Source organism: Camelus ferus, chromosome 12 (assembly GCF_009834535.1).
Source record: "Camelus ferus isolate YT-003-E chromosome 12, BCGSAC_Cfer_1.0, whole genome shotgun sequence".
In the NCBI taxonomy this organism is placed as follows: Eukaryota; Metazoa; Chordata; class Mammalia; order Artiodactyla; family Camelidae; genus Camelus; species Camelus ferus.
Window position 1 is genome coordinate 3,451,305 of NC_045707.1, and position 27,948 is coordinate 3,479,252.

The 27,948-nt window shown below is 55.8% G+C and overlaps 2 protein-coding genes and 1 long non-coding RNA gene across 5 annotated transcripts; 2 read left to right on the forward strand and 1 right to left on the reverse strand.

Moving 5' to 3' along the window:
- The first annotated feature begins 5,885 nt into the window (after positions 1–5,885).
- LOC116667514 lies at positions 5,886–14,726 on the forward strand. Of its 2 annotated transcripts, XR_004324323.1 has the most exons (6): positions 5,886–5,997; positions 7,238–7,418; positions 8,510–8,568; positions 8,958–9,135; positions 13,730–13,799; positions 14,092–14,726. It is a non-coding gene; the product is annotated as an uncharacterized LOC116667514 (long non-coding RNA). The 2 variants fall into 2 exon arrangements; XR_004324322.1 differs by lacking the exon at positions 5,886–5,997 and having other exon boundaries at positions 6,981–7,418.
- Positions 14,727–15,429: 703 nt separating this feature from the next.
- CDC42EP1 (CDC42 effector protein 1) lies at positions 15,430–23,627 on the forward strand. Its single transcript, XM_032492185.1, has 3 exons — positions 15,430–15,585; positions 19,854–20,590; positions 21,940–23,627. The coding sequence occupies exons 2-3, from the start codon at positions 20,128–20,130 to the stop codon at positions 22,560–22,562; spliced, it is 1,086 nt and encodes a 361-aa protein (XP_032348076.1). The 5' UTR covers positions 15,430–15,585; positions 19,854–20,127; the 3' UTR covers positions 22,563–23,627.
- Positions 23,628–23,644: 17 nt separating this feature from the next.
- Positions 23,645–27,288, reverse strand: LGALS2 (galectin 2). Of its 2 annotated transcripts, none has more exons than XM_006174912.3 (4): positions 27,212–27,288; positions 25,472–25,554; positions 24,129–24,285; positions 23,645–23,967 (listed from the first exon to the last, which is right to left on the reverse strand). In XM_006174912.3, the coding sequence occupies exons 1-4, from the start codon at positions 27,215–27,217 to the stop codon at positions 23,821–23,823; spliced, it is 393 nt and encodes a 130-aa protein (XP_006174974.1). In that variant the 5' UTR covers positions 27,218–27,288; the 3' UTR covers positions 23,645–23,820. The 2 variants fall into 2 exon arrangements, with proteins under 2 accessions (XP_006174974.1, XP_032348077.1); XM_032492186.1 differs by lacking the exon at positions 27,212–27,288 and adding an exon at positions 25,883–25,969.
- Between the last annotated feature and the right edge of the window lie 660 nt (positions 27,289–27,948).

The following is a 27,948-nucleotide window of genomic DNA, read 5'->3' on the forward strand; positions in this document are numbered from 1 at the left end:
AGTGGACGGGGTGACTATACACACATGGGTGTATATATGTGTATGTACATATACACATATATGCATATGCAAAGATCCTTCCTGGAAGCATGTGGAAAAACTGCCATCGGCTTATTGCCTCTCAGAGGGAACTTGTTAGCCTGCATAAAGTTGTTATCCTGTAAGTATATTTCTTAAACTATTAAATAGTTCACACATTTGAAAATGTTTAGAGAAAAACAACAATCAGCTAAAAATTTTTTTAAAAGACCGATGTTTGGAAAGTATGGGGAAGCAGCAAAGTCCCTGTGGTGCCTCAGCGAAGGGCTAAGTTCAGGATTCTTCGGGTTTCTCTACAGGGGTCCCCTGGGGGGCTCATGTGCACCCCCCACCCCCCTTACAGGTGGGAAACAGAGACTGAAAAGTCCTGCAGCCGCAGCAGCCCAGGTCGACAGGTCCCGCTCGCATTCGTGCAAGTGTTTGGTTTTTGCCCTGCGGCTTTGGAGTCAGACAGTTGTAGGAGAAGGTCGTGTGACTTTGGCAAGTCACGGCCTCCCAGAGCCGGGGTCTCTAGGTCTGGAAAATAGGGGTGGTAACCCCCGCTTCGCACTGAGGCCGGCCGAACGGATGTGTGCCAGGGAGGCTGGCGGACAGCTGGAGCTCTGTAGGTGGCCGCGACCAGCCACTTGTCCCCAGGGCAGGGACCTGGCCGAAGCCTCCCACCGCACTGCTCCGAAACGGAACACAAGGTGGCGCCCACCCCCCACAGGTCCAGGGAGGTCCCGCGTCTGAGGGCGTTGGCTGCTGGAAGGAGGGAGGGGAGGGAGGCAGCCTGCTTCTGCACACGTGTACACACACTTCTGGGCCCTGGGGGTGGGGCGCCGTGCCTACTCATGGAGGCAGGACTAGGGGGTACTGGGAGCCCAGAAGGAGGGGAAAGGGGAAAGACTCTCCACCTAGGATAGAGCCCTGGGATTAGAATTTAGGATCTTGAATTGTGTTGAATGGTAACCCCCACAAAAGATAGATCCACCAGAATCCATAAGTGTGACTTTATTTGGAAAAAGCGTCTTAATTAAGATAAGGATCTTGAGATGAGATCATCCTGGATTATCCAGGTGGGCCTGGAATCCAATGACAAGTGTTCTTGTGAGAAGAGACACCGACACGGAGAAGGTGACGTGGAAAGAGAAGCAGAGGTTGGAGCAGAACACCTGTGGTCGCCAGAAGCTTGAAGAAGCAAGGACCCTCCCCTAGAGCCTTGTGAGGGAGCACAGCCTTGCCGACACAACAGTGAGAGAATAAATCTCTTGTTTTAAAACCGAGTGCCTTCAGGCACCCAGTTTGTGTCATTCGCCACAGCAACCACAGGAAATTAACCCAGATGTTTACATTCTCTTCCTTCTGCTCAACCTGCTGACCCCTTCACACCCAAGAGCTTGCAGATGGCACCTAAGGTTTCCACTGATCCCACTATTTCCTCCCCAAACCCAAACTGCACTGTATCCACTGCTTTTCACCATGACACGTCTGCTTTTGTTGCCCTCTGTCCTTGCAGCTTGTGGGTCCCCTGGGCAACCCCTATGCACCATTCAAGGTGCCCCCCTTGAACGTCCTCTTCTAGGTATATTAGTATATTCTGGATCAACAGCTCCCAGCACACCAGGACTCCTCCTTCCCCTCAGCTCACTGCATCTACTCACTCACTGTATCATCGCTGTCAGTTCAGCTATGTGTCCCCCTACCCAATGTCCTCACCTCCAGGCCTCTCCATCCCCACAGCTACTGCCCTAGTTCAGGCCCCCTCCAAGTCTCACCAGGACCTTGTGTCCACCTCCTCACTGGTCTCCCTGCCCTAGTCTGGCCCTCCAGCCCATCACCACTGAGCCTTGGTGCTCAGATCACCTCTCTGCTCAGGGTGCTCAGGGTCACTCCTCTGCTCACAAGCCTTCCATAGCTCCCTGCTGCCCTAAGGAAAGTGTCCACAAGGGAATGACTTCAAACGCCCCTTCCCACCTCTCACCCTGCCCCACCAATGTCCAACACACCCAAGTGCTGCACACCCCTGGGGCCTTGCATAGGCAGTGTCCTTCGCCTGGAATTCCCTCTCCCTTTCTGCCAGGCACACTCTAATTTTTGTCTCAGGTCGTCCCTCCTGCAGTACTCACCAGTTCTCACCATTTAGCAGTGACAACAGCTAAAACATCACCAGGCTGACCACAAGCCAAGGGCTGTTCTAAGTGTTTTACATGCTTTATACATGTTAACCCTTTGAATTCTCATAACAACCCCAAGAGAAATGCTCCATTACTGTGCCCAGTTCAGAGGCAGGAAAACTGAGGCCTGATAGGAGAAGAACCATTCAGAAGTGGCAGAAGGATCTGACCCCAGTCTGCATTGTCATTCCTCCTGGGAGAGGCCTCAGAACTGCTGAAACCTCTCCCATCCATGCTGCAACCACCCAGCCCCAAATTAATCGCTCTCTCCTCTGTAGATTCTGAATTTTGTAAACCACCCCCTCACTGCGCTATGTAGGAATTAGCAGATTACACAGTGGTCTCCCCAAAAAGAGCTCCTGGTTAACTTCACTTTACTTCTCTAGGTCCTTGGTAACTGGCGTGGGTTTGTAAAGGGTTCAGTAAACTGGAATGAATGAGTGAATGAGTGAATGGTTTCCAGGGATGTCAGATCCTGGGGATTTCTCACCCTCCTCAAAGAAAAGAATGCATTATGCAAATTATCTGGGGCCAGACCTTTTCCCTTCTCCCTCCCACGCTCCCTCCTCCTAGCCCCTCCCCTCCCCCACCCCCCCCAGTTTCTGGGAGGGCACTGGACTCTCCAGAAAATGCCCCAGGCTCTCTACTGGAGCGTTTTCTGATTAGTGATGAAACTAGGGCTTAAAGCTGGTGAATCACTAGCCGCTGCCAGCCAGGGCACGTTGGGGTGTCAGGAGGGAAGGGAGAAGCCAGGCTCCCCGTCAACCTCCTATCTCATCACTGTATGGCCTCCCCAGCCTTTGAAGTCCTGGTGACACTAGCTGGAAAAGGACCTAGCCCTGGGTGCAGGTGAGTTTGAGCAGCTCCTAGACTGTCCCCACTCCTCTGACACACACACCCCAACCTCCGCCACTCCCAGGTCCCAGGGAACTCAAGGCCCCAACAGTTCACACACCCCATTCCCATCTTTGGTCTGGCGACTCACTGATGACACCCAGGGAGGCGCTGCATCCACATTTAGAGGTAGAAAACCAGCTTAGGGAGACGGAACTCCCAGCGACCACCCAGAGGAAGTAAGGAGGACACAGGAAGTTGAATCCCAGTGCTCTGCCTCCCAAGGGGGTTTCAAGCAGGACCGGCCATTTCTTGATTTAAGGATCGTACCCTTGGAGGACAAAGTATGCATTGCCAGCTCCAACCTTGAGACACCTGGAGGAATCTTAACAAGCGTCCCAGGGGCTTGAGGCAGGTGGGGAAACACCAATCCGACGGTTCAGGGCTCACGTCCAGGTTCAAGTCCCAAGTTGACGCCTAACAAGTCACAGTTCCTGTGACCTTGGACAAGTTTCTTAGCTTCCATAGGCCTCAGTCTGCCCATCAGTAAGATGGGAGCAACTCTGAGTACTTACACATCACAGGATTCTGGTGAGGATTCTAGACAACACAGAAAGAATTTAGATCAGGCAGTGCACACTCAATGAATAGCACATTTTTCAAAGGGTATTTTGAAGGAATGGTTCCCCAAGGAGGAAGCATTTGGAGTGAATCCTTGTCATCAGAGAGGAATGCTCCCCACACCTGCCCAGTAGAAGGCTCAGGCCTGCGGCCTCCTTACAGACCCGGAGGCCTATTCCACACCACACCTGCCAGGTGAGAGTCTGGAAGGTGGGAAGCTGGTATTTTTAACAAGAGCCCCAGGGAGTTCCTTGGATCAGGCAAGCCTGGGAATCCCAGGGGCTGAGTTTCACTTTTTTTCCCTTGTAGGCTCTTCTAGTAAAACCCCTTCCACCCACTTGTCAGCATGTCCTTAGGGGAAAACCAACTTTCGCTTTTTCCCAAGTAGTAATAACATTTAGCTGGTATTAAAGCCTCACTAGTGCCAGGGGCTTTGCTAAATCAATTCCATTCACCACCTGAGGACCACCTGGGGCAGGTCCTCTCTTTAGCTCCATTTTATAGAGGTGGAAACTGAGGCCAGGGAAGTTAATAACTTGCCTAAGGTCACAGAGCTGGAACTTGGCAGAGCCAGGACTCTCTCCACCACACAGTAGGGCCTTTGCAAGCAGCCCCAGCACCTTGGGGAAGTGCCTTGATGCTCCAGCCCAGAGCAGATCTCTCAGGAGCTGACAGCCTGCAGTCTGCCTTTTCCAGGCAGCTTCACAGAGCTGGTGGCCAGGATCCCAGTCCCAGTCCCCAGGCCCTTCCCCTCACCATGTCCACCCTGCCACACTGAATCTCAATCTCAGTAGTTCCTTTACTCGACCCCTCCGCCTCCTGGCCCTGGGGCAAAAGAAAGTGCTCTGGAGTCACGGAAAGCCCAGGCTTTGAGGCCAGGATGAATGATCCTGTCCCCAAGCCCACCCCATCCCTCCGGTCCCACAAATTTCCCCTCGCTTCCTCATCTGCACCTTTTCTCAGGCCCGTCATGTCTCTGGAAATGTTTGCCTTTGACCAAGCTGTTTCCCAGTTCAGGCACATCCCTTCCCAATTTTAGGCTTCTGTGTTGAGAGGGTGGCCTCCTCCAAGAAGCCTTCCATGACTGCCTCCTCTGGGTTAGCTGGCTCCTCAGTAACCCCACACCCCTCTAGGGGAGACTGCCTCAAGCACTAATGAGGTTGTGTCCTAAAGGTCTATCTCCGGGTCCTCTGAGCTAGGGTATGGGATGTGGGGGAGGGGAGACAGAGGACAGGTTTCACTGACCTCCTTCCAGATTAGGTTGGGGAAGAGGAAAAGGGCAGGTTTCCCTCTGCCCAGCCTCTTCCACTGGCCATGACCCTCAAGCCCTCGATCAGTACCTCCTGTTGGGCAACCACAGGACTGATTGGCTGGGACTGCCTGGAGGCGAGGAGGGCAGGGCTGTTTGCTTCCCCCTGGGCACCTTTGGCCAGCCCCACCCCACCGTCTGCCCCTGACCCCAGCTCCTCGGACCTGGGGCTTTGAACATGGAGGGATATTTCAAGGTATGAAATGACACCTTGGTCCCAGTTCTCTCTGGCTGGTCCCAAGGCATCCGGCAGCCCTGCCCCCATCCTCCTGGCGTGGAGGCCACAGAGGAAAATGCAGTGGGTGCAAGATGAGGCTGATGGAGTTCTGGCCCATCACTCCCACCCCGAGATGAGAGACTGAGGCCACCAGAACCTGACAAAGCCAGAGCTGAAGCCCTGTGGCCCCACTGGGGCAGAGTGGGATCTGGCCTCCTCCTTCAGCTCTCCCTCAGGCCCTCCACCATCAAAGCAGGGGAGGACTCTGGGGTTAGGGGAGGAGAACGGGGCGGAGCACCCAGACGTGGGGGGGCTGGGCCCCGGAGCCAGGGATGCTTCCTGCGGACACTGGACTCTCGACTCCCACATTCCTGGCCATTCCGAAGACTCCTCTCTCCTCCTCCCTCCTTGCTCTCCCCAGCATGGGGGAGGGCAGTGCCTGGGTCTGAGCTGGCTGCTTGGGGGGCCTCTGCAGGGAGGGACTGAGGTCTAGACTAGAGGGGCTGCCCAGGAGGCCTGGCCAACACACCACCCTGGGGGTCCTTGTGATCTCATAAACAGGAAGTCTCCCTCCTCCCTGTAGACCGGCCCCTGTGTACGCAGGCGCTGGACTGGAGGCCCAGCGGCCCTTGACCTCTCCGGCTGCTTCCTGTTAGCCAGGCCAGAGGAGAGAGAGAGGCAGACAGAAATGGTCTGAGATGGGGGAGAGGGCTGAGGGAGGGTGGGAGCTGAAGAGAAAAGCTCAGAGAGGCTGAAAGGAAGGAGGCAGAACAAGGCTGGCACATAGTAGGCACTGAATAAATATTCCGGCCTGAGGTCGGGTAAGGAGGGGAAGGGCTGCTTTGGGGAGAGCAGCTTAGTTGGGGGAAAGAGAGGCCTAGCACGTAGTAGGTGCTCAGTAAATACTTGAGGCCGATGTTTAGGCTAGGCGGGGAGGGAATGTTCCTGGGAGGGCAGCACTGGATGGGGGGGCGGGAGAAGGGGGCTCCCCTGGCCTGGCTGCTCCCTGTGAGTGAACAGCCCTCAAGACTCAGCATCCCATTGTCCCTGTCTGGCCCCAACCCCGCCTCAGGCCGCCCTGGCCAGGCCACTGTCTCAAGGCCTTTATTTTTAAAATCCCTGCGGTGTTCCCACCCCAAACCAAAGGAGCAGTGCCAGCTGCAGATCCGCCTGCGGCCTCGGCTCAGGGCCCAGAGGCGCCGGGGGTGGGGCATCCGGCCACCCTGCAGCTGCCGCTGCAACTCTGGGAGGGCTACTAGACCAGCCAGCATGCCCAAGCAGAAGGAGGCCCTGGGATGCCCCCCAACACTGGGCCAAAGGTTAACCCAGAAACCCACTAGGGTAGCTAGGGACCAGATTTGCATGTGGAATCCAGTGGCTTGTTCTGTAAAGCAAATCTTTGTTTCCCCACCTTCCACCAAATACGTGCACAGCACCTACTGTGTGTCAAGAGGGAGGCAGGGGCTCGACCTTGTGGCAGGTGGGGCCTGCAGAGGATGCAGGCGATGCAGTTTTGGGGCACTTCTGGAAAGAGCCCGTGCCTGGCTCCATTCCTTCTGGACTGTATGGCCTGGGGCAAATCATTTGGCTTCTCTGAGCCTCAGGCTCCTCCCCTGTCAGATGGGACAATGACAGCTACCATGGAAGGCTGGGGTCCATCTCCAGACCCAGCAGTGAACAAGGTAGACAGTCATGGTCCCTGCCCTCACAGAGCCTAATGTCCAGGGGGAAGGTGATTCCTTCCCCCACCACCATGAACAAGGTCATGGCAGTCACAAAAGGCAGAGTGGAAGGGAGGGTGGCAGTGGGTAAGGGGTGTGGGAAAAACTAATTTAGATGAGTGGTCTGGTAGGTGACATTTGAGCTGAGAGGGAGCCAGCCTTTCACTCACCTGGGGTAAGAGTTTTCTGGGCAGAAGGAATAGCAGTGCAAAGGTCCTGAGGCTGAGGGGCAGGTGAGGGGGACCTGAGATAATGGGTATGGAAAGACTCTGTAAACTCTCCAGGGCTATGAACTTGGAAGAAGTGGTTACTATTGCTATTGTCACTATGTCAAGTCTAGGGAGGAGACAGAGATGTCATGCCACAGCTGAGAGCTGCCCCTGCATCCCTTCCGGTTCACTTACTCCACCTAGAGAATGCGCAGCTGGCCGCCCAGCGGATGTGCCTGGGTCCTTGAACTACAAAGGGCGTTCACTCTGGCCCAACTTGTTTTCTCCTTTGATCCTCCCGACAGCTATGAGGTAGGGCTGGCAAGGCTTATTATCATTGTGTCCATTTGATGGTCAGGGAAACTGAGGCAGAGGTGGACACAGGATGGTGACAGTGGCTTGCTGAGATCACCTAGCTCAGTGATGGCAGAGCTGAGCCACAAGCCCAAGTAGCTGGGTTCCCAAGCTGGTCCATCCCCCTGCCTTGCCCCAGCATCTGGCCCAGCACCCACAAACTAGCACACAGACTCCACCAGGAGGTGCCAGCCACCCCCCAGGCTCCAGCCCGAGAAGAATGCAGCCTGACCCTCCCCGCGGGAGCGCTGGCCAGCAGGCTTTGGCAGGAGAGAGGCCGGCTGAGTCAACAAGAGGCTGGCAGGGGCTCAAGCTGCCCACCGAGGTGGAGTCCAGAGACCTAGAAGGGGCTGTCCACTCCCCACCCCTCACTCTTACTCTCCATGAGACCCTCCCTCCTGCTTGTCAGGGGGCCTGCCAGCCCAGTTAACCCCTGCAGGCCCTGACCGGGGAACGGCCTAGTGAGAATCAATGGGTCAATCACCCTGCAGAAAGGTGCTGTGGGACCTCAGATAAGTCACTTCACCTCTTTTGGCTGGTTTCCTCAGCTGTGAGATCCTCTTCGTACCCATGAGGATGTTGTTGGAGTCTTTATGAATTAACAAAGATTACTCTGCACATAAAACTGTTCAAGCCATCACATTTCGTCTCTGCGAGCTGGGGTGCAAATTCCTGAATCCAAAGGCATTGCTAGGGGCTGAGCATGAGTGCTCGCTGTGATGTGACTGTTCAGTTCCTGAAACAACTCCGCAAAGTACAAGGAGCCTGAACACCTGCAATAATTATGTTATTGTAAAGCTCCTTTCCTGGGCATCTTCTTTGATCACCAGCATTACTGTTCCCATTTCACAGATGAGAAAACTGAGGCACAGGGAGACTACGGAACTTAGTAAAGATTCACAGCTGCATGGGACTAGTTGGAGCGAGGTCTTCTGACTCTTTGGCAAACATTTGGAAGGGAGAACACTGGGGGCACCTTTGTGCATCCCCAAGTGGAGAGAAGGGCAGTGAGCAGAGGTAACGGGGAGTTGATTTCTGCTCCATTTCAGGGAGGAATTCTTGACCGGCAGAGCTGTTCTCTTGCAGTGAGCTCCCAGTCACCAAACAGGTAAGTAGAAGCAACATTCAGGGCAGCTTCCGGGCAACTCCGGCCCCAGGAGGATGAGTGTGCAGCATGTGAGATCTCTCCCTACGTCCTTACGCTGAAAGGACAGGGTCCCTTTGTGGTCTCAGAAGGTCCCCTTTTGCCCTCAAGGCAACAGGGCACTGTGGACACCACAGAGGCTCAAATCCAGTGGGACCACTTCCGAGCTGTGAGAGATTGAGGAAGTAACTTTACCTCCTTGGCCTCAGTCTCCTTATCTGTATAATGGTGTTGTAAGCATTAGGGCAAATGCGAGGAAATCACCAAGCCCAGGGCACAGACTCGCTTCTGGCCCTCAGGAGGTGCTTAATTTCAGCTCCTCTCACTTCTCATCATCATCCTCTTATCATCAGTCCAGGAAAGGGAGGAAGAAATCAGAAGCTTCTTAGCAGTGCGGCGATGGGGAGCATCATATGAACCCAAGACTCAGAGCCCGGAGCGCCGGGTTCGACTCCCAGATCAACAAACAACAGGCAGAGCCCGTGGGCCGAGGGAAGTTGGTTCCCTCCTCCACCACACAAAGGAGATCATGTACGTAAAAGCCCTTCATCCACTGACGTGGGCCAGCTTTTGTTAGAAGAAAACAGACGCAGACCCAAGCATCCAGGAATGAGCCAGTGGTTGTGGGGCTGAGGGAGGAGCCCCTACCCAACCCAGGCAGGGCCATGTGAAGCCCCAGGGGCTGGGCCAGCCTAGGGCAGGCAATGCTGGAGATGGTCAGGGCAAGGCAGGGCTGGCCTCCGGCCTACGGGCCTATCTCTCAGGCCAGGCTGGACAGCAGAGAATAGGCCATTGTTTCTGCTCCTCAAACACTTTTCCTGTCCCCCTCCCCTGCCCCTCCTCCCTCCACACCGCCCCCCCCCCTTCTCGAGAACAAAGATGTTCTGGAGAAATCCCCCCAACACTGCCCTTCCATCCAGGTTCCTGGCCACCTGGCCCAGCTCTGAAGAACCCAGCCCCATCACCCCTGGGGTGACAAGGTCAGCTGGCTGTGGCCCTTCTGCTGTCCCTCCCCACCCCCTGCACCTACAGGCCCCTCAGAGCCCCACTGCCTGCTCCATCCATCCATCTGACTGTCCTCCTTAGGGGTGGGGCTGGAGGAACTGACCCCACATCCTTCCTCAGCCCCTGTCCAACTTCTTGTCCTGTTCTCCAGGAGAAAAGGAGCCTGCGGTGGGGGGAGGGGGCTTCCCCTCTCCCACTTCCCCTCCCCCATTTCCCTGCAGAGAGTGAACAAGGAACCAGAGCTGAGTTGGCCTGGAAGGCTCTGGCTGAGAAAACTCTTCCATGCGGCCAGCCCTTTTCCCAGAGCCTGGAATTCCAGAGGCGTTTCCGGCCCTGACAGCTGCCTGCCTCTGGGAGCCATGCTCTCCCTGTGGGCCTCACAGTCCCACCCTCTAAAATACCCTTGAGATTAACTCCCCAGTCTGACCCTGCTGCTCCCAAGAACCCACTCACACCCAGGCATCACCTCGAGAAACCTCCAAACAGGGACAGCCAGGGACTAATCTGTCATCACCCAGCCCCCAGGCCGCCTGCGCGCCCCAGGCCAAGCCCTGATGCCCCAGCATCTCAGTCATCACCCCATGGCACATACACCCGTGCCAGGCACACATACTTAGTGCACCCAGCCTGTCTCTCACACCTTCTGGTTTACACAACTTCACACGTCTGCACAGAGCTTCATCCCACCTCCTCCAGGCAGCTTTCCTGGAAGCTCTGCCAAGTCTGCACTCTGTCTGAACCTTAACTCTCTGTGAGTCTGTCTGCTTTGTCCTGTTAGGCCGGCAGCTGGCACACAGTAGGTACCCAACAGATGCTCACTCACACTAAAGGCAGCCGTGGGGTGTGTGGTGGCTGACAAATGCCCACTCCACTGCTGACTCATGGTGCAGCCCTGGCAAGTCCTACCCTCTCTGGGCCTCAGTGTCCCCAGAAGCCCCCTGAGGCCCTGAAACTTCCCACTAAGTGTTGAGTTTTGGGCTCGGGGATAAGAGGAAGGAATAAGGAAGGAAAGACTGAAGGTTCCTTCCAGGAGAGTCTCTAGCCCCTGGCTCCATCAAAGCATGTTCCTGACCTCGAGTTCAGCCAGGAAAAAAAACTTGGGGCCAGGTTGCTGCGGGCCTCTGCTAATGAGAAACCCCAACAGGGATCCCAAGACACCCCAGGGTCTGTGACATCTGACGGCAGCCATTGCTGGGGAAAGGGCAGGGGTTCATCCTAGCCCACGACACAGAGGGTTCTCCCATGCCCCGAGCACAGTGTACAAGCCCTCTCTCCCATCCTCCACAGTAGACCCCCACCCACCCACCTCCAGTTCATCTTCCACCCTCTGGAGAGACCAGCTCTCTCCCCAGCTCCACCTATGGGCAATCTTATCCCAAGACCCAAGACCCAGCTCAAATGCCACCTCCTCCAGGAAGCCTCCCTGCACCTCCTCAGTCTCACTGGCCCCTTCTACCACTATTCTGGCCCTTCAGCCCCACCAACTCCTGGCCTCTGTCTTCCCCACCAGACCAGACAAGTCTCTGAGAGCAGGGACTGCATTCCTTCCTCACCACTGCCTCCTAACAAGGCACCCAGCTCAGGGCCTGGCCCACAACAAGCACTTACTTAATGTTTATTAAATGAAATCACCTCCTGGGAAAAGGGAAATTCTAACAATAGTAATAATAATAGCTACCCTTCTTTGACCATTAACTACAGGTCAGGTAGCGAACTTTACAGCTCATCACAAATGAAGCTCAGGTGAGGAAGCGGCTTGTCCAAGGTCACTCTGCTAGTGTGACGCAAAGCTGGGATTTGAACTCAGGTTTGCCTGATTTGGAAATGCATGCTGGGTCATAGAGGGGAGAGCACGGGGGATGGCCCCCTTGGTCCCGCTGCCAGTCTCCCCAAGCTGGGGGATTAGTCCACAGCAGAAATCACTTGCAGAACCCGACGCTGCCCCCTTCCCTGCGATGCCCAGGTGTGTCTGAGCCCCTGCCACAGCCCGTGGAGAGTGTTCCTGGAGTGGTCCCAGGAGGAGGGTACCTGCCCTCATGGTGGCTGCAGTCCAGCTGGGATGACAAGGACTCCCTTCCAATGCTGGCCGTGACCAGTTGTTCCCCAAGTATGCCAAGAGCACAGACATCACCATCTCACTGGAGAGCCAGCTCATATTGTAATTGATGCCAATATGGAGAATGGACGAGGAGCAGGGGAGAGGCTCACTCTCTAGGAGGGCCTCCAGGAGGAGGTGCCTTCATGGATATTTGCCCAAGGGTGACGCATTGATAAAAGTGAGCGAGGTGTGTGCCTGTGAGAAAGATGAGGACATGCTCAGAAACTCATGATGGTCAGCAGAGGCCAGGGGTGAGTTGATACAAGATCATCATAGGATGGACAGGGAAATGAGTGGGTGAGTTCATGGAGGGACAGGTGGGTCTTAGATGGGCATGGGTCTGGGCAGTGGATCAAGGGATGCTGGATGGATAGAGTGAGGGGTGGTTAAATGGAAGGACGAATGGGTGGGGAGGTGGATGGGAGGATGGGGGACAGACAGATAACGGATAGAGATGTAGGCAGTGGGTCAACTGAGGGGTGAGTAAGTAGGTAGGTGATGGGATGGGTGTGGGTAGTAGGGATGGGTAAATTGGTGGGTAAGTGGAGGGGTAGAAGGGTGGGTAGATGGATGGATAGGAGTATGGGTGGTGGGTAGATGGATGGACCAGTGGGTGCTCAAGAAATAGAGGACTAGGAAGACCGATCAATGGGACACAGAACAGATGCATAAACTAACCAAAAGCCAAGCCAGACTTTGGGATGGAAAGGATGCGTGCTTCTTAGGGAGGGGCTGGGGTGGGGGCTGATAGATGTGGCCAAGCCAACTCACTCCGCTCTAGGATCCCACACTCCAAACTTCACTGGAGCCTGGTGGGCAGCCACTGGCATTCCTGGGTCCCCAAAGGGGAAGAATCCCTCTTTAGCTGTGCCCTGCCCCCTCCACCCTAACTTCATAGAGGACTCCCTGGCCAGAAACTGCCTCCTTCCCATAAGCCCCATGCCTCAGCCCACCCTGTCTGCAGGGGTGAGTTGAGGGAGCAGCTGAGCTCTGTGATTATGGCCCTTGGGGGCCTGGCTCCTCAGGACTGGGGAGGAGATGGGCCTCCTGAACTCCAGGCAGCCAGTCCCACCTAGCAGCTCCCAGTCCCCAGCTGGGAGGCATTTGTTCTGCATTCTGCACGGTGATTACAGTTCTGCCAGGGTTAACTCTTGCGCTCCTGGGCACAGCTTCTCCACAAGAGAAGAAATGGGACCACAAGAAATTGGGAAAGGAGAAAACCATGGAAAGTGGGGAGGGCCTATCCCTGCCTCTTTCACAAGGATGTCAGACCCCTCTCTTTCTTCCATTTTCCAGAAGGAAAAGCTGATCCTTAAATCAGAAGTAGAGCCAGATACATGAATGCAGCCTACAAGGAGAGGAACTTCTATCTGGAGAGAGGCTTCAAATGAAGGGAGAGCGCCTCCCAGCCTCAGTTTACCCATCTGTAAAAATGGGACACAGAATTCCTGACTCACAATGAGCTAGCAGAGGCAAAGCGCCTGGTGCATTGCAGGAAGCTTCTCAACCACTGGTTATTCCCTGCCTGCCCAAGCCCAGAGCTAAAGAGGTCGGACGGTGTGTGTGATGGGTTATAACCACTCCCATTAACACTGCTTTCTCGGCCATTTCTCTGGGGCTCACAGCAAATAGTAAATAGCTACAAGCAGCAAACTTCCACACTGGTATTACACCCATTTTACAAACAAGAAAATTGAGGCTTAGAGAGGCCAAGTGCCTTGCCCAAGGTCATAGGGACGCCAATGGGCCACAACTTGGGTTCAGCACCTCTGACATCACACCAAACCACTTCCTTTGCCAGCTGCTCTAGGGACCCTCTGACTAGAGTGATCTGTAATTTATTGTCTAACCAGGTCCCCTTTGAGATTAGAAGGACTATTAATGACGCTGGGACAGTCGGCCCTCATCTGGGGCTGTCCTGGGCAAGCCGGGAAGTATGGCCACCCTGCCACAGTTGGAGGCTTTGGGAAAGTCACTTCACTTCTCTGCAAAATGGACATGATGGCAGTGTTGTCCCTACAGAGATCTCATGAGGATTAAACATGATGAATCGTGTGAGGGGCTACAGGACCCAGTGCGCATCAGATGCTCAGTAAGTGTAGGTTATTACTACCGCTATTCATGGTAACAGCCCTGCCTCCATCTCTGTTCTTCCTGGCCATCCTTGGCTCACAGCAAGAGCTTCCAAATGCTCATCCGATCACGCTGCCTGCTGGCTTCCAATCCCTGCCTTGGTGAGGTGGGACACCCGGCCCAAGGTTAAACCCTCAATGCCTGGCCCAGCCCCTTGCTTGTGCCCCCCATCCAGGCATGTCAGAGGCAACCCCCTTCCTCGTCACCCAAGTTCTTCAGGGCCTCTGAGACTACTCCCATTTCTCCCCTAGGCAAAGCATCTCCAAGCCTGACCCCAGAGAAAGTGCTGACTGACTGGAGTCAATCCTATTATTGAACCAATTGAGGATATGCTGGAATTCTTTATATCTGTTTCCCCACCTGTCCAGCTGGGGAAATAACCCCCTCCCTCAGTGGCCAACATGAGGATTCAGGGAGCCAGTGAGAGAGGCACTGTGCTCTGTGAACAGCAAAAACCTTGACTCTTCCACGTGTGTGTAAATATGGCTCCTTGTCCTCCAGCCACTCCTGCTTCCTCCAAGCGGACCCTTAGCTTCCAAGCCTACTCATGCTGTCTCTCGACAGGCGTGTGAACATTTCCACTGCCCTTCCCTCTGTCTGTGTGTCCTTAACAACTTAACTCAGGTACCACCTCTTCTAGGACCCCTTGCTGAACCCCACCCCTGCCCTGCAGGCTGTGTTAGGAATCTCTGGATGCAAGGACAGCCCCCCAGGTCTTCCTGCCTGCCTTCAGGGGGCTCACAGTTCAAGGAGAGCAACGGAAGAGGTCAGCATGAGGCAGGGATCAGAGATCTATCTCCCCTCCTTGAGGATGGCACCGGGTCCTAAGGCATGGCTGACTCCCTGCCCCTCATGGGTGGGATTGAGGGGTGCTCAATAAAGCTTTCAGAACTTATCCACCTGAGCTGTGACCTCATGGACTAGTTCAGCAAGCCTCCCAGGCGCTGACACAGCAGAGAATACTTAACAACATTACATCTGATGCCTGCTGTTACGATTTCATTTTACAGATGGGAAAACCGAGGCACAGAAAGGATAAGCAGTGACCAGGGCAGGATGAGAAGCCAGTCTGTTGGGTTCCAGGGTCTACAGCCCTGACTACCACACCACTCTACCAGTGGTCCGTCAGTGGACTGCACCCCAGTCTGGCTCAAGTCTGTGTCCTGGCACCCGCAGGGTCTGTACTGGAGTGAAAGGCATGGGGGGGTGAGGAGAAAGGGAGTGGGCACCCAGCTTGTAGACCTTAAGGTCTAAGCCGATCTCTACCTTTCGAGGCCTCGGGGATCCGGCTTCCCGGTTCCTCAAACTCCCGCAGGGAGCGCACCCAGAGGTTTCAGGTCGGGGCGCCCCAAGGCCACGCGGGGAGCCAACAGGAGAGGGCTTGGGAGCCAGGGACCCGGGTCGCCTCGAACCCGGCAGCCCGCAGTTTCCCCGCCTCCCCCTGCCCGGGGCAGCGGGCAAGAACCCAACCCGGCGCCCTCGCCGCTCCCCCTCCAGCTCTTGCCGCGGCCGTTCGGTGCCCGGGACGGGGGCCCGGCCCCGCCCGCGGGCGGGAGGGGAGAGGCGGGAGGAGGGCGCGCGCCCACACCCCGCCCCCGCCCCCGGAGCCAGCCTGCGGAGCCCGCGGCCAGGGCGGCGCAGACCGGCCCAGCCACTCGCCGGGGCTGCGCGCCGGGACGCTCTGCCGCCGCCGCCGCCGCCGCGTCCGCCCTGCACCCCCAGCTCCAGGGGCTCGCGGAGAGAAGGTAACAGCGAGCCGGCCCGGGGGTCGTCGGCCCGGGGCGGGCGTGGACGCCGGCAGGGGATCCCAGCGCCCGCGAGGACTTGGCACCCTCCTAGGCTCCCGGGGCCAGGGGCAGGGGAGGGGGGCCAGCCTGCCAAAGGCGCCCCGGGTGCCATCGGGCAGGGCCCGAGCGCTGGCCTCGGGAGCCGCGCGCGGGCGCTCCAAGTTTTCGGGTTGTTTTGCAATGTTCCTGGCGGGCGGAGCGGGGCAGAGAATTGGAAGGTAAAACGGGTTGCGGGAGGAGGGGGCGAGCCGAGGGCCGTCTACGCTCCTTCCTGCCCTGGGAAAGGAAGGGAAGGAACGGGGAGGGGGCTGTGTGTCGGAATGTCGGGCCCCTTGGCGAGGCCCGCGCGGAGAGCGGGAAGTGGGGGGAACCGCTGGGGAGATGGACCAGGCACCCTGCCCCCTCCCCAGCCGCCGCATTCCAGGCCGGAGCAGCGGGTGAGGTCATCCCGTCCGGTTCCCCTCGAGCCAAGGCAGCCGACTGCCCCCTTCCCCGCGGAGCGACCCTCCACATTCTAACCGCATGTCTCCCAGAGGGAATGTTTTCCGGCTAAAATCTTTCCCGGACTTCCAATCCCAACTGCCCTCGAGCTTGTTCTATTCTGGCTAAGCCATTCAAGACCCGAGAAGTTTGAAGTCCATTTTCTGGACCGAGAAACTGAGGCTCAGATTGGCGAAGACGCTGGCTCAGAGGCCATAGCTGCAGGAAGCGCGGCGCAGGGACTGGAACCCAGGACTCGGGGAGACTCTGCCGAAAGCCAGTCAGCCTCAGCCAGAGGCTGATTTGGTGCCAGCTTGGAGTGTTGGGTCAAGAAACACCTCCCCCATGTCCCCTTCCTGCCTTGTGGCCCATAGTGTGCCCTCCTACTGTCCCCCTTGGAGTCCTGAGAACAGGGTCTGCGCTGAGACTGCACACAGCTCGCTACCCTCGAAAGAGGCCCCAGTTTCCCCTTCTTGAAGCCGCTGGACTTTGAGGGGCATGGGAACGTAGCCCTCAGGGAGTTAACCCCTTATTCCAGAGGCCAGAGCAGCTCTAACCAAGACAAGGTCCCGCTGTCCTGGTCCTGGGTAGGGGTGGTGTCACCCCTTGCGAAAGGGGGCCTGTGTGCAGCGAGTGGCCTCCAGGATTCCAGGTGGTGCCGATAGCGGTCACCGCAGCCTGCAGGTAGCCCCAAGTGAGTTTTAGGTGCGGTGTCCCATCTCAGCCTTCCTTCTGCCCCATCCCCACGAGGCGGTCAGACAGCCCTTGGCCTCCTCCGACCGCACGTGCCTGCACAGCGGCCCCTGTTGGCCTCTCTGAATGCATGGTCCCGCTTCCGGCCCCGGACTTTGTCCTTGTGGTCATTACTGCTATTGAGTAAGCTCCTACCAAGTACCCAGGCCTGACTATTCTCTACAGGGTAGACACGAGGGCTCCTGGGACACTGAGGCTGCACAGTGGCCACTCTAGCTCAGGTCACAGGCACTGAATCTGCAGAGCTGAGTCTCCTGCCTCCCAGGCCTGCCCTTTCTGTGCTCAGCCTCCCAGCATCCGCCACAAAGCCTCCAACAACTCTTCCCTGCGCCACTGTAGTCTTCACCCACTCCCCTGGCATTTCTATTGATGTTGGTAGAATCCTGAGGAGATACCCAGACACACCACTTTTTTTGCTTTCTGACCTGGGGCAAGTTCAGTCCCCTTTCTGTGCCTCATTTTTTCCATCTATAAAATGGGTGTTCATGAGCATTAGCACATAGTGGGCTGGTGGGGGAGATAGGCCGTGTTCCTGGACAACCAGAGCCCTGTTTACTCCAGGGCCAGGTGGAGCATACCTGAAAACCAGCAATACCCTATGGTCAGTGCCAAGTGCCAAATAGCTGCCATCAAGTGTCCCCAGAATGATAGTAGCATAAGGATGTTGGGTTTGAACCCAGCTTCAGGATCCATGGGTTTAATTATAGCATCTTCCACTCTTAAAACTCCCCTGGGAGAGGACCAGCCTTTGGTCCTGGTCTTGTTTTCCACGTGGGAAAACAGATCCCCAGGAGCAGTGCCCTGCCCTCGGCCCCACAGCTCTGCAGGTCTCTCTACAGCAGTGGGCAGGGTGGAGATCTTTTGGAGGTGCCCAGAGGCATTTGGAGGTGAGATCACCACAAGATTGGGGCAGAAGCTGGTCTCCTAAGTCAAAGTGGCCATGGGGTTTGGGTCTGGGCCAGAACCCCTTTTGCTGAGAAAGGAGGGGCTGCTTCAAGAAGAAAGGGAGTTGGGGGCTGGGGAGACATGAGTGTGGCCACAAAGCAGACACAGTGACCCCTTCTCGTGACATTTCAGAATGACCTCCCCCCCTGGAAAATTCATTCCTCATCTCTGCAGAGGTACCCATGCCAGGTACCTGCCGCGTGACTTTGGCCAAGTTCCTTCTCTCCAAGCCTTGGCTCTTCCTATAAAATGGGCTTTTCGGGGCTGCTGGAGAATCAGATGACATCATGTAATGACCAGCCAACTGCAGAGCACTTCATAACTTCAGCAAACATTCCACAAGGACATCTCCGTGCTGGGGGTGCCAGGGAAAGAGATGATTCAACCACCACCGCCACCCCCCCCCAGATGGGGAGGAGTTAGGGTTAGGGGTGGATCAGATGGTGGGAAGGGAAGAGAATGTAGCCAAGAAAACAAAGCAAGCTTTGTTTTATTGCCTTCTTTGTTTTTATCTTGTTATTTAACCTATTTTGAATTTCAAATAACATTTGAAGGGCAATATTGAGATTTTTATGCTTGGAGGTGGCAGCAAAATTTTAAAAAAAACAAAACAAAAAATGTTGGCACTCAGATCTAGGCAATCTCCTTAAGGATCATTATCAACTTTTATCAGCTGAGGTCCAGGCCTGTGTAGGTAGGTGACTTACCCAAGGTCACACTGTGAGGCCACTGAATCCTCCACCTCCCCTCACTTGGAAGGTGGCAAGAGGTAAGCCTTTGGCATAAAGTATCGCAAAGAACTCCTGTGATTAAACTCGTATTGATTTGGCACTTGCGGTGTGCAGAGCCCAAGCCGAGTGCTGGGAGGGAGGGAGGAAGCAGGGAAATCCAGGCGGCTGCCCCACCCTCAGAGTGCGTTGCTGACCTAAGGAGACAAGCCTGGGCCCCACGAGCCAGTAAGTCTATGTGAGTCAGAAGCTCCGAGTTCAAGTTTCTGCTAGCTCTCTTGATGTGATTGTGGACAAGTGTGGCCCCTCTGGGCCACCGGGAAACCAGGTGTGGGACCATAGGCTCATAGATGTCCCCCAGCCTATACTTTCTATAATGCTAGACAGGTTGCGGTCGGAACAAGAGAAGCTTAGAGAAGGCTGGGACCAGGGAGGGAGTGTGGGCGAGAGATCAGGAGGGGAGGGACCAGGCAAGGAACAGCTTTTGGCACCAGCTGAGCTTTTTCTAAAACTTGTTCCCTGGTGACAAGGCCTTTTACATCAATTTGAAAAACGATGATAATGTTCTTTCCTACGGGCCTTCTCAGAGCCTTGAATATGCTCAGGCATGTAGTAGACAGCTGGAAAAACCACTTTTGACCACAGGAGCCTTTTTCCAGGAAGCACCTTGAAGGTGAAGGATTCTGAGGAACCTCTGCACGGGCTGTTTACACAGCAGTTCACAAAGCCTTCCCTGTGCACCCCCCCCCCTCCTGGCCTCTGACTGGAAGACAGTTTACCCCACAGAGAAGGGAGGGGACTTAACTCAACCCACCAGCAGGAGGCAGTGTAGCTTGAGGCTCCTGGGCTCTGGGTTTGGGGGCCCTGCTTCACCGTGGCCTCCTGTGTACCTGCCGGCGAGTCTCTTCACCTCTTTTTGTGTCAGTTTCTACTAATATAGAGCCTCGCTCGGGGCTGCTGTCTGGGTGAAATGAGTGATGAATGTAAGCCATTGGCACTTAGTAGGTGCTTTATTGATGGGCCCTGTATAATGACCATTCATACTTTTTACCCCTACACATCTGCAGCACACAGCTCTGAATTTTTTTGTGCTCCCTTGCAGTCTATACCTGTTCAAAGGCAACCACAATTCTGATTTCTATCACTGTTATTTCTGTTCTGCCTGTTCTTAAATTGCCAGTCCATGGAGTCATGCAGCATGTCCTCTGCGGGTCTGCTCAGCATTTTGACCGTGATCCCCATCATTTGTTCTCTTTAGGTGTTATTATTTGGACCCAGGATGCCCCTAGGCTCACCCCTACTTTTTTCTCTTTCTTTTAGGTCTACATTTGAGGCACTTCTCTGGTCTTGGACAGAACATTGACAGCTACTTCCACGGGGCTGGGAGACAGGCCTCAGGGAGAGACGAGCCATGGACCCCCCACAGCTTCAGCAATTGGGGGCAGCACCATAGGCGAGCAGACGGGCAGCCTCAGCCCACCCCCTTCCACGCCACGCAGGAGGGAGCTGAGAAGTGGACCCTCAGCCCAGGCCACCACCCTCTTCCCCAGGCCCCCGGTGGGCATGGACCAGCAACTGTGAACAGCCAGAGCCAATGCCAGGCCCCCAGGGGGCCGGAGGAGCCCCAGCCATGAACCTGGGCAAGCTCTCACCCGTGGGCTGGGTGTCCAGCTCGCAGGGGAAGAGGCGGCTGACTGCAGACATGATCAGCCCCCCACTGGGGGACTTCCGCCACACCATGCACGTGGGCCGTGGTGGGGATGTCTTCGGTGACACCTCCTTCCTCAGCAACCACGGTGGCAGCTCCGGGGGCACCCACCGCTCACCCCGCAGCTTCCTGGCCAAGAAGCTACAGTTGATGCGGAGGGTGGGGGCACCGCCCCGGAGGATGGCTTCCCCACCTGCGCCCTCACCTGCTCCACCCGCCATTTCCCCCATCATCAAGAACGCCATCTCTCTGCCGCAGCTCAACCAGGCCGCCTATGACAGCCTCGTGGTGGGCAAGCTCAGCTTTGACCGCAGCCCTGCCAGCTCAACGGATGGCCACTCCGGTTACGGTGAGAGCCTGGGCTATTTGCCCGTTTTTCAGATGCGGAGGTCCAGAGGGTTCGATGGGTCAGCCAAGCCTTCAAGTGAGCTCTTTTCTCCATAGTAATTTGGTCTCCACGGAGGTCAGGCCCAAACCCCAGACCATGGATGGGGAGGGGGTTACTGGGTGAGAACCAGCTCACTCCCCAAAACACACTGAGATTGAGAGGTGAGGAGATGAGGTTTGAGTTCTGCCTGCCCCTAAGTTACCTCCCCATCTCAGGGCCCTCGGCTGGGCCAGCCCCCTTCTTCTAGCCCCCTTCAATGGAAGCAGCCCCCTTGTGTCAGAATGATGTAGTAGAGAGACTAAGAACCAGGGCTCTGGATTCAAATCCTGGTTCTGCCTGATTTCCAGTGACCTCTGTAAGGTCAAGTCCTGCCTGTATAAGGGGTCCCTTAGGGTCATTGCTAAGTTTCAGTGAGGTGATACACATATCATATGTGGCCCAGAATCTGGCACATAGTAGGTGCTCAGGGTACGGGAGCTGTTGCTGTGTTGTTATTTGAACAGAGGTTCCTGTAACTTGACAAACTTGGAAAAACCACTCACATGGACAGAAGCCAGAGCCTTCCTGCCAGGGTGGGGCGTGGCAAGTGCCGCCTTGGCTCCTCCTCTGGACAGCTCACCTGGGAACCAGAGCCCCTGCTGCCACCTGGTGGCCATTCCCTGCACTGCGGCTTTGCCCCTCCACCAGAGGCTTCCTCCAATGCTCCATCTCCAGGGGGTGCTACCCACAACCCCCAAAGGGCTGGTCCACACTCCCCCTCACTGTGTCTCAGGCCTAGTTGTCCTGGAGCCAGGGGCTGGGACAAAGGACCTTTGGAGGGCGTCTGCCTGTCCTTTTGGTCTGTTATTTCTATGCAGTCTGATCCTAGCTGCTGGTTCCATCCCTGTGCCCACAAACCAGCCCATGTGCTGTGGCTTCACCTGCAGCCCTCAGCCACTGTCATGGCAGGGGACCAGGGGTCATGGCCAAGTTTAAAGTTGGGGCTGAGAGTCAGGAGAGTTGAGCTTCAGGCTTGGCTTCAGCCTATCAGACCCTGGCCCTGGGCAAGCCCTTCCCCTCATCCCAAACTGAGTCTCACTTTCTTCACTTGCAAAATGGGAATGAGAATTACGTCAATTTCCAGGGTTGACAGGAGGATCACACATGAGAGGACGGGGTTCACCGTACTGGAAAAATGGGAGAAACCGAGGCCAGAGCAGGGAGTGGCTTACTAAAGGCCACATCGCAAGCTGGGATTGGTCCTGGCTCTCCCTTCCCCAATTCCTGGTTTGGGACCCCAGCCATGACCCTGGTCCCTGTTTCTCTTTTAGGCCTGGACTCTGGTTTCTGCACCATCTCCCGCCTGCCTCGCCCAGAAAAGCCCCGTGACCGAGACCGTGATAGCACCTTCCCCTCTGAGCCTGAGCTTCGCCGCTCTGACTCCCTCCAGTCCTTCCGCCTGGACCTCGACCTTGGGCCCTCTCTCCTCAGTGAGCTGCTGGGGGTCATGAGCCTCTCAGAAGCCTCTGCAGCTGAGACCCCAGCCCCAGCCTCTGCTGCAAATCCCCCAGCCCCTGTCGCAAGCCCCCCAGCCCCTGCCTCAAGCCCACTACCCCCTGGACACTGCCCCAATGGGGTAACCGCTGGGTCAGGCCCAGTGGCTGAGGCGACGGCCAGCCCGCTGGGAGAACGTCCCTGTGCACCTGCTGACGTAGTCCCTGGCAGGCGCTGGGGAGCAGGCTGGGGTGGCAGCCAAAGCAGCCACCACTACAGTGAGATGGATGCTCGGCGGGAGCCGGTGGGGATGCTGCCCCAGTCTCGAGCCTCTTGGGAGAGCCTAGATGAAGAGTGGGGGACAGCCCAGGCAGGTAGCAGGGCCTCTGTGCCCAGCACGGTGCAAGCCAACACCTTCGAGTTTGCTGATGCTGAGGAGGATGATGAGGTCAAGGTGTGAGTGGCTGGGCATGGTCCCAGGACCCTTCCCAGCCTCGGGACACTGCCTAAGAACAGCCCAGGTGCAGAGCCAGCCCCTCACCTGACAGCTGGGTCCTGCCGACAACAGGCAGGAGAACCCAAGTTGTCCCCAGACCCCTCCACACCTCTGCAGGACAGACATGGGAGGGAGGCCAGAGACCAGGCTTGTTCTGGGACCCCGGGATTCCCATGAGCCCTGCAGGACTGATCTGCCTCCCCCCACTGCCATTCTGGACCCAGTGGCCATTCCTTGGCACCCCACCTCCGTGCCACCCCCACTGGCTGGAGGGCCCGGCCTCACAGTGCAGCCTTTTGTGCTGGGAGAGCTGCCCTTGCTGGATGGGGGTGGGGAGCACACCACATAGAGCCTTTGTCTCCTCTCCCAGAGGGACCACCTGCCCCAGCTCATCCTGGAGCTGCCCTCAGCAGGGTCCCCGCTGCCTCCCTGAGACCCCAGCCCTCCTAAGGCTACTTCCCAGCATTCCCACCGCCACCCCCTCTTGCCCCAGAAGCCTCTGAGGAAACTCAGGTGTGACCTCGGGGAAGGGGGCACTCCCATATTCCTGTGCAACCTGCCTCTGGGTCCTGATTAAAAAAGGCTTTTTTGATAAAAGATGTCCTGCAAAATGCTTGAGGACCTGGGAAACCAGCATCACCGCCACCTGCTTGAATACCCTCAGCACTGGGTTTGGAAAGTCAAGGACTCTCCCACAGGGTCCCCAGTCAGGGGAGAGGCTGAGGCTGGGGGTAATGAGTAACCAGGCTGGAATGAATATTCCTGTGATAAGAGGCCCAGGTGGGAGCCCTTATCTGCAGTTCCGGGCACAGCCCCTGGCCCAGGTGCCGGGAACCATAATCCCACAGGGCAGCTTGGCACTTGCCCCAGTGACAGAGGGGACGGGCAGGCAGAGGTGGTGGCTTAGAGGTGTTCAGGAGCACGTCCCATCCCCCACTGGGCGGTCCTGTGACCTTGTGTCTCCCGGTCTCCCCGTCAGTATCAGGAGGGTGCTGGGAGCATTAAAATAGTGGAAAACAGCAGATCCTACCACAGGAAGACTGTAGAGGTGGATTCTTTTATTTGTTCTTAGCCTTGGCGGGGGCCGGCGGGGACGGGGCTGGGAGCTGCAGAGGGGAAGCCGTGCCCCTAGGGCTGCTGGTCTTGAGTGAAGGTGAGGGGGGGTGAAGCTCGGGCTAGGGAATCGGGCGCCAGGGTCTTGCGTACTGGCGAGGGGCTGCCCTCATTCTAACTTGAAGGAGGAGATGGTGAACCCGCCTTGAACGCTCAGGTAGCTCAGGTGGCTGTGGCCCAGCCTGTTGGGAAAGGTCAGCTCGTGTCCGTCTGGCAGCTTCACCTTGAATTTGTTGTCCTCAAAGGTCACAACGATCTGCGTGTGGTGGGAGGGAGGGTGTCAGGGAGGCAGGAGGCACCCTGGGAACAGGCCAGGGCGGTGCCTGGTGTCTCCCAACAGTCCTGGCCCAGTATAGAGGCCAGGGTGCCCCACCATCCTTGATAGCCTCCTCAGGCCCCTTCCCCCTTTGGCCTCACCTTGACCACTGACCCTTGGCTGAAGCACATGTGATCATCTCGTTGCTCCTGTCCCCAGCTGCCATCCCGTGAGTTGCAGACAATGGTGGATTCGCCAAAGCGTGGGTTGAAATGCAGGTTCAGTTTATCTGTCCCCTGGCCCAGATTAATCACAAAGCTGCAGGGGAAGGGGTAGCAGGTGAGAATAAGGGGGCAGCCCTGGGTAAAACAGCTTGGGTCGCAAGATCTTGGTTGACCACAAGCTGGACAAATCTCCAATGGTTGTGTTAATAGAGGTTTGTGCCTTAAAACAAGGGAGGTGACAATTTGATCATACTTGGCACTGGAGCATCACATTCCACTTAAAGAGTACAGAAGCTCTTGACAGCTGGGTAATTAATAGAGACATTTTAGAAATTGAGAGTATCTGTCCTGGTGAAGGGAGGAGAATTGCTGTTCTCAGCCATCTGAAGACCTATTCAGTTTAGCCATAAAAAGGTTGTACACCTAAAGGGATGAGCTCCCTGTCATTTGAGGTATATGCAACTGGGTTGTGTGATCTCTTGGGAGGATCACTACAGGGGTCTGGATTAGATCTTCAGGGTCCCTGAGAGGGGGGCATTCTGAGTCATAGGGTGCCTTCATTGGGAGGTCTCAGACCAGAGGTATCCCACCTTGCTGTCACCTTGAAGGACCCAAGTCAGAGAAAGGGTAACTTTCCTCTTGGCTCCTACCCGATGCATCTGCCTGCCTCTCCCAACCAAAAGTTGATGGAGATCAGTCCCAATAAATGTAGAGGCTTTGTTCTGCACACAGGAGAGCCCACTGCTGAGCTGCAACACCCAAGGTGGAGAAAAGCATCTGATTCTAATGGAGAGGATGCAATGCACACAGTACCACTTGGCACCCCCTAGTGGTTGTTCCCTGGTTTAATGTGTGTGAAAGGGCAGCCTCTGACCATCAGCTGGGTCAACAGGGTGGTGTCCCTAGTCGTTTGCGCCTTCAGTAGAGGCACCCAACTCGCAGAGGACTGGGCAGAGTGGTGAGGTTTCTCCACTTGCCCCTTCAGTCTCTATCGGGGCCAAGGAATTGAGTATATGGTGTCCGCTGTGGATTCTGTATGTCTGCAAGCCTAGCCTCAGATGTGAAGGCAGGCCCTAACAGAGGAGCCAGCAGGGGTGTGGGAGGGGCGTGAGAGCAAGCAAGAACATACAGTAGGTCCCCTCAGAGTGGTCTGAGGTCACTGTCATCGTCTGACCATTTCACAAGGCTGCCCTGCCTGCCCCACATCCCCAGCCTGGTTCCAAGTCTGTGGGCAGTCCCCCCGCCCCACCCCCACCCCACCTGCCCTCTTGCTTGCCCACCTATCAGCATCATCGGCGATCTTGCCCTTGATCTTCAGGGTTGACCCCACCTTCATGTCCATGTTCATGATCTCAAATTTCCCCTGCACAAACAGAGAAACGTACCACAAAAATCCATCACACGTGTGCCCAGCGCTCTTCTGCTGGTGAAGCCCATTCAGGAGCCTCAGCCCAACCTGATCTGGCCACAGGCTCACTCTCCCTCTCCCCCATGAAGGCACTGGGCTAGGAAGGGAAGAGCCAGAGTGCTTGGATCAAATCTTCCCAGAGCCCCCACCCACCCCTGGCCCATTTGGCTTCACTCTTACCCACCCCAGCCTGACAAGAATAGCTGGATCTGGAGACGCAGGGTCCAGCTGAGGGAACCTCAATTTACCCATCTATGAAATGGATAGAGTGGTCCCCACTGACCTCACTGTCCCCAAACGTGTTCAAGTGATGAGGTGCGGTGCCTTCAGCAGAATTCCCCAAACAAGGACACATTTAGTTCTTGCACAAATTTGGAGTCATTTTACTGACAGAAAATGACTTGTATCACAGGGAGGCAAAGCTGGGGTAGGGGTGGGGGCAGATAGTGGTCAGGGTCTAGTGCGGGCTCTGCCCCTAACTGGCCAAGTGACTAGGAGCCGGCTGTGCCCCTTTCTGGACCTCAGCTCCCCACTCTTTAATATAAGAGATTTGCACTATGTGGTCTCTGAAGAAGGAGGAAAGAAAGGGAAGGGGTGAGACAATCAAGGGAAGGAGAAAGTCGGGCAAGTCTCTGAGCACAATGGTCCTCCCTGCGAGGCAGACATGGGGGGAGCACTGTGCCCCCCACGCTGGACCCTCTCTTCCCCTCCACGCCCTGCACCCCACCTCTGCTGACTTGAATGGTGTCTCCCAAAAAAGCCATGTTTACCTGGAACCTGAGTGTGACCAAGTTGAGATGAAGCCACAGTGGATTAGGGTAGGCTCAAATCTGATCTGACTGAGGGAAATTTGGACCCCAAAACACAGACACACAGAGAAGGCCATGTGAAGACGAAGGCATAGACTGAAGGGATACAGCTGCAAACCAAGGAATGCCACAGATGGCTGACAACCAACAGAAGCTAGAAAAGACAAGAAAGAATCTTCCCCTGGAGCCTTTAGAGAGACCATGGCCCTGCCAACAGCTGGATTTCAGAACTCACACCTCCAAACTCTGAGAGAATAAATTTATTATGGCAGCCACAGGAAACCAATACACCATCTAATCGTCAGAAGACACCGTCTGTGATCTATTACCCAAATGTAGGAGACTGAGGTTCAGAGAGGGACAGTGACTTGCCCAAGGCCACACAGCAGGCTATGGCAGAGCAGGGTTTAGAATCAAAGAATCAGGGAGGGACCTCAAAAAACATCCACTCAACTCCCTACAGATTACAGAGTGTGATCATGAGCAATTTAATCTTCCAGCCTCAGTTTCTTTATCATCATAAAGCTCAGTAGACATTAGCAGTTGTTACTATTACTGCTATTAGTATTACTGATGAGAAAACTGAGGCTAGAGGGGGAAAGAGGCTCAGAACAATGGTAGGGGGAGCAGAGAACCTCGATGCTGAAAGGCTATGGAGATGATATGTCCGACATCCACACAACAGGGGAAACATGAGGCTGGGAGGGTCAGCAATGCTTTCCTCCAGCACCCACCCCACCCCGACGCAGGGGAAGACGTGAAGGGATGGAGGAGGTGGGCAATGCAGAGTCCAGCATCCTCACCGACATGGTGGCAGCTCCTGGAAGAAGCTCTCGGTGACTCCTGGAGGGCTGGGCTCAGGGTCTCATGTCACAGTCCAGCTTATATCCTAGAATATTACACATTAACTACCCCAAGGCCATAAATGGGGACTTTGGTCCCTTCTGCCAGAGTGTCTCTCCGCCGGCATCTCCTGGTCCCCAGAACAAACAGGCAGGAGGTTCCTCACCCTCGCCCAGCCCATCCAGCCCAGAGAATCCTCCTGGCCTCCTGCCAGCCTCCCACCTTCTCTCAGAGCCCTAAGGGACATGGCCCTGGAGCAGCACTGGACTGGGTGTCTGGAGCCAACACAAACCAGATGAGCTCGGCATGCCACCCAATAACCCTGAGCTCTGCTTTTTTGCCCTTAAACAGAGAGACTTGCTTTGCAAAAATCTCTATGCTTCTATGATGTCCCGATTCATTTTGAGAGGCTTTTGTTTTGTTTTCTCCCCTCACGCCATGATTCTTCTGATTGTACATGCAAGTTTTAAAAGCAATAGGTGGATTCAAAGAAAACGTCTAGAAATATCTACAACAAACTGGTGGTCAGAGGAGGGAGTGGGAGGGTTGGGGGAGGAGCTGTGGGGACTGGGAGTTCAGTGCTTTGCTCATTTCATCTACTACTTGTGTAATTGACATGCTTACTATAGGCAATTAGTGATATTAAATAAAGAGAAAAACGACCACCCTCCCCCAGGATGGAGCCTGCCTACTCGAT

Coding starts and splice junctions, on each gene's coding strand:
- CDC42EP1 (XM_032492185.1), top strand. CDS start 20,128: ATGCCAGGCCCCCAGGGGGCCGGAGGAGCCCCAGCCATGAACCTGGGC. Junction 20,591..21,939: donor GGATGGCCACTCCGGTTACG/GTGAGAGCCTGG, acceptor TTTCTCTTTTAG/GCCTGGACTCTGGTTTCTGC.
- LGALS2 (XM_032492186.1), bottom strand. CDS start 25,954: ATGTGTCCTTGTTTGGGGAATTCTGCTGAAGGCACCGCACCTCATCAC. Junction 25,555..25,882: donor ACACGTTTGGGGACAGTGAG/GTCAGTGGGGAC, acceptor CTGTTTGTGCAG/GGGAAATTTGAGATCATGAA. Junction 24,286..25,471: donor ATCGCCGATGATGCTGATAG/GTGGGCAAGCAA, acceptor CTTCCCCTGCAG/CTTTGTGATTAATCTGGGCC.